This window comes from Gobio gobio (genome assembly GCF_949357685.1).
Source record: "Gobio gobio genome assembly, chromosome: 20".
Classification (NCBI taxonomy): domain Eukaryota; kingdom Metazoa; phylum Chordata; class Actinopteri; order Cypriniformes; family Gobionidae; genus Gobio; species Gobio gobio.
The window spans coordinates 900,896-905,895 of NC_137113.1; the positions used below are offsets into that span (position 1 = coordinate 900,896).

Consider the following 5,000-nt stretch of genomic DNA (forward strand, 5'->3'; position numbering starts at 1 on the left):
AATACCGAATCCGAAACCAAATACTGAATTCGAATAACGAATCCGAAACCAAATACCAAATCCGAATACCGAAACCAAATACCGAAACCGAATACGAAACCAAATACCGAATACGAAACCGAATACTGAAACCGAATACCGAATCCGAATACTGAATCCGAAACCAAATACCGAATCCGAAACGAATATCGAATCCGAATACCGAATCCGAAACCAAATACCGATACCGAATCCGAAACCAAATACGGAATCCGAATACCGAATACCGAAACCAAATACCGAAACTGAATACCAAATCCAAAACCAAATACCGAATTCCCAAACCGAATCCGAATACCGAATCCGAAACCAAATACCGAAACCGAATACCGAATCCTAATACCGAATCCGAAACAAATACCGAATCCGAATACCGAATCCCAAACCAAATACCGAATCCGAAACCAAATACCGAAACCGAATACCGAATCCGAATACCGAATACCGAATCCGAATACCGAATCCAAAACCAAATACCGAATCCAAATACCGAATCTGAAACCGAATACCGAAACCGAATACGAAACCAAATACCGAAACGAATACCGAAACCAAATACCGAATACCGAAACCGAATCCGAATCCGAATACCGAATCTGAAACCGAATACCGAATCTGAAACTGAATCCGAAACCAAATACCGAAACCGAATACCGAATCCGAATACCGAATCTGAAACCGAATACCGAAACCGAATCCAAAACCGAATACCGAATCCTTCAACCATTCCTCAGTCCATTATCACAGGAAACACATTAACGAAGTAAACAACGTCCACAGCAGTGTAGGGACGCTACTGACCATTTAACCGTTAACCGAAAGTAAGAACTTTGACCGATTAATACTATCAGTTAAACCGTTTAAATGTTTTTAACGGTTTTTTGTTTGTTTGTTTTTTGGTGCATGGTTAAGAAATATGCTGTATAGCGTTATTTGTTCCCTCACGGAGCGTCGACATGTGCAACCACAAACCAGATATATCTCGCAAAATGAAGCAATGGAAAAGCTTAAACTGTGTGGGAACATTTCAGAAACACAGCAGCAGCAGCTCAAGCTCTGATTGGTGGAGAGCAGATGATGGGCTTCCCGAGGCTGGCCGCTCTGAGGCGTTCTCTCGGTGTTCCTGGACATCAGTGCGTCTGAAGCCCTGTTTAAGGCTTGTGGTTTTGGTCAAGTTTACTAAAGTAAACATTGTTGCGCGTATGTTCTTCTCGCTGCTGTTTCCTGATGGTTTAAAGAACAATTACTCTGAGTCGCCCTCTGTCGTTTCACAGAAAAGCTCAACGGAGAGCAGGAGGCTCGAGCTGCGGAGACAGACCACAGTATAAACAGGCTGAGCTCCAGACTACATCACTGACACATCTCACTTAATAAAAATAAAAAAACATATAAGGCGAGGATTGAGGTAGGCCTGCTATTTTAATTTGACAAAAAAACTAAAAACGATTCCGGTTCTTCAAAGCTTCAAACGGATTCAGTGTATTTTTGTTTTGTCATCTTAATTTGCTCATTATTACAGTGAAAAATATTTAGTGTAGGCCTATTAATTTTATTATTTTTATTTGTATTTTATCTGATCTGTATGCACGGTAAAATAAACTAGATTCTGTCTGCTGTCTGTAGATTCCCTCGTGTGTTCTCTCGGATGTTTCACACACAGATGTTTGAACAGCGGCTGTTGTTCAGGCTTCCGGCAAACTGAACATGAAGCTCGACCTGAATCTCTTCTTCTGACTGAGAGCACTGCCACGCTTTCTGTTCATGAGTTTCATTTTCACTTTCAATGGCGGCGTCATTACGTTCGACCAGCGGAGTGTGTAGAGCAGGCCTAGGGTTCAGTTCAGTGGAAAACAATTCTGAGGTTCGGCAGAAACTGAATCCCGTCAAAAAGCCCAATAACCCGAATCCTGGATTCAGTGCATCCCTAGTTTTGTGAGAGAGTGTGTGTGTGTGTGTGTGTGTGTGTGTGTCTGCTGCTCTCTGACGTGTGTGTGTGTGTGTGTGTGTTTGTGTTGCCAGGAGGAGGAAGTCATCCGTTACTGGTTCCTTATGACACTTTAACCGCCAAAGAGAAATCCAAAGACCGGGAGAAAGCACAAGACATCCTCAAGTTCTTTCAGATCAACGGATACAGCGTGTCAAGGTGACCGTGTGTGTGTGTGTGTGTGTGTGTGTGTGTGTGGGAGTGTGAATTATAGTGTCCTGTACACACTAGTAAAAATTATATCTGGTGTCTGAATCCCGTTTGGTGTGTGTGTGTGTGTGTGTGTGTGTGTGTGTGTGTGTGTGTGTGTGTCTGTGTGTGTGTGTGTGTGTGTGTGTGTGTGTGTGTGTGTGTGTGTGTGTGTGTGTGTGTGTGTGTGTGTGAGCAGGGCCATGAAGGAGCAGGATCTGGACACTCCGTCCATAGAGAAGCGCTTCGCCTACACGTTTCTGCAGCAGCTCATCACGTATGTGGACGAAGCTCACGCACACATGCTGGAGTTCGGTGAGACGTCGCTTTAGCGCCTGTATCGATCTGTGTGTGTGTGTGTGTGTGTGTGTGTGTGTGTGTGTGGATCCTGACCTCTCTCGTCTGATTTCAGATGCTGGACTTCGACTGAAGGGTGAGAAGCTTCCTCACGAGCAGCAGGTCAAGTTCTTCGGGAAGGTCAGGCTCATTCTGACTTCATCTCAGTCACTCTTTCACTTCATCCAGCGATCGAACCGTTCTTCTGCTCGTTCCAGGTCGTGCTGCCACTGGTGGATCAGTACTTCAAAAACCACCGGCTCTACTTCCTGTCCACCGCTGTTCGGCCAATCAGCAGCGGCGGCCACGCCTCCAATAAAGAGAAGGAGATGGTGACCAGGTGATGCGTAATATCATCATTTCTGCGTTTAGCACGACTGAAGACACACAGCGTCAAGTCAGATTTATTATTATCCCTCTTCACACACACATCGTTTCAAAGCAGCTCTACAGGAAATCATGATGTTCATTTTGTGCTGTATAACTATAACACTACATCAGCTCCAGCTCCAGCTCTTCTTTCCTCAAGGTTTAGGAGTGTGTTTATGGGGATTCTTCATTAGTGATGTTGGACGAGAAGGCCTGGCTCTCAGTCTCCGCTCTAATTCATCCCAAAGCTGTTCTATGGGGTTGAGGTCAGGACTCTGTGCAGGCCAGTCCAGTTCCTCCACCAAACTCCTCATCATGTCTTTATGGAGACGCTTTGAGCACTGGTGCATGCTGGGACAGGAAGGGGCCGTCCCCAAACTGGGCCCACAAAGATGGGAGCATGAAATTGTCCAAAATGCCTTGCATTAAGAGTTCCTTTCACTGGAACTAACCCCTGAAAAACAACCCCACCCCATAATCCCCTCTCCACCAAACTTTACACTTGGCACAATGCAGTCCGGCGAGTCCCGTGATTGGTCACTCAGAGAACACGTCTCCACCGCTCTAGAGTCCAGTGGCGGCGCACTTTACCCCACTGCATCCCACTTGGTGATGTAAAGCTGCGTTCACACCAAACGCGAATAGAGCGTCAAAATCGCGTCTAGTCAGACGCTTGAACATTTTGAATCCATTAGTGCGTCCGCAGTGAATTGGACATGCGTATAAATCGAGCGTTTGAAGTGAAATAGACGCGCGTTCAAGACGCTCCAGGAGAAATATGTCATAAAACACCATCTGCCTCTTTTCATTTTCATTAAAAATATATATTAAGCATTAATAGCCACACACATGTGGTCCAGGCGACTCCTACATTATCTTCACTGCATGTGTATTTAAATATCCTAAAATATAAAGTTATGAAACTTCTCTCGCTTTACATGATACACACGATACAGCGAATCTCAGAGTTTATGGTCAGTCTGAACATCATGTGATTTGTTGAAGCATGTCATCATATATAATCTGAAGTCAGTGTTTGTTTATCTTGACTGAAGTTCTTCTAAATGATGATCAGTGGTGAATCCCAGAGCTGTGATTTACCCAGAATGCTCCTGTTCTTCTGTTTATAAACACACTTGTTCTGTGATTTGTTTTCTTAGCCGCTGTCGTCGTCTTCATCTTGATATTCTCTCTCTCTCTCTCTCTCTCTCTCTCTCTCTCTCTCTCTCTCTCTCTCTCTCTCTCTCAGTCTGTTCTGCAAACTGGGCGTTCTGGTGCGGCACCGGATCTCATTGTTTGGTAAGAAGTTTGAGTGTGTGTGTTGTGTGTGTGTGTTTTGCTCTTGAAGCTGTTTATCTGAGCTCAAGTGAGTCTCTGTCCAAGATGATCGTCTCACGCACACAGAGTTAAAGGATTAGTTCACTTTTAAATAAACTTTTGCTGATCATTTCCTCACCCTCATGTCATCCAAGATGTCCATGTCTTTCTTTCTGCAATCAAAAAGAAATGAAGGTTTTTGATGAAAATATTCCAGGGTTTTTCTCCATATAATGGACTTCAATGGGACCCAAACGGGTCAAGGTCCAAATGACAGTTTCAGTGCAGCTTTAAACGACACCAGATGATGAATAAGGGTCTGATCTAGCGGAACCATCAGTTTCTGAGAGAAACCCAGCAGTATTTATGATATTATTTTACCTCTTATCAGACGAGCGTGATCATCTCTGAGCTCAGACATAACTTCCGCTAAGTGAGGTCAAATTAGATCGTGGTCATAGATGTTTACGTAGATGTCTCATTAGCGACTGCACGGATCAGTAGAATGAGGCATCTAATATCGATATATCTATGACCACGATCTAATTTGACCTCACTTAGCGGAAGTTATGTCTGAGCTCAGAGATGATCACGCTCGTCTGATAAGAGGTAAAATAATATCATAAATACTGCTGGGTTTCTCTCAGAAACTGATGGTTTGTCTAGATCAGACCCTTATTCATCATCTGGTGTCGTTTAAAGCTGCACTGAAACTGTCATTTGGACCTTGACCCGTTTGGGGCCCATTGAAGTCCATTACATGGAG

At 44.1% G+C, this 5,000-nt stretch overlaps 1 protein-coding gene across 1 annotated transcript in view; it reads left to right on the forward strand.

Annotated features, from left to right (window-relative positions):
- ryr2a (ryanodine receptor 2a (cardiac)) overlaps positions 1 to 5,000 on the forward strand; it is a gene marked incomplete at its 3' end in the record, with an annotated part of 227,705 nt that overhangs the window by 152,035 nt on the left and 70,670 nt on the right. The window contains exons 59-63 of the mRNA XM_079845576.1: positions 2,059 to 2,182; positions 2,412 to 2,527; positions 2,625 to 2,689; positions 2,767 to 2,888; positions 4,167 to 4,216. Of these exons, the coding sequence (XP_079701702.1) occupies positions 2,059 to 2,182; positions 2,412 to 2,527; positions 2,625 to 2,689; positions 2,767 to 2,888; positions 4,167 to 4,216 (477 nt within the window). The remainder of the gene's footprint in view (positions 1 to 2,058; positions 2,183 to 2,411; positions 2,528 to 2,624; positions 2,690 to 2,766; positions 2,889 to 4,166; positions 4,217 to 5,000) is intronic.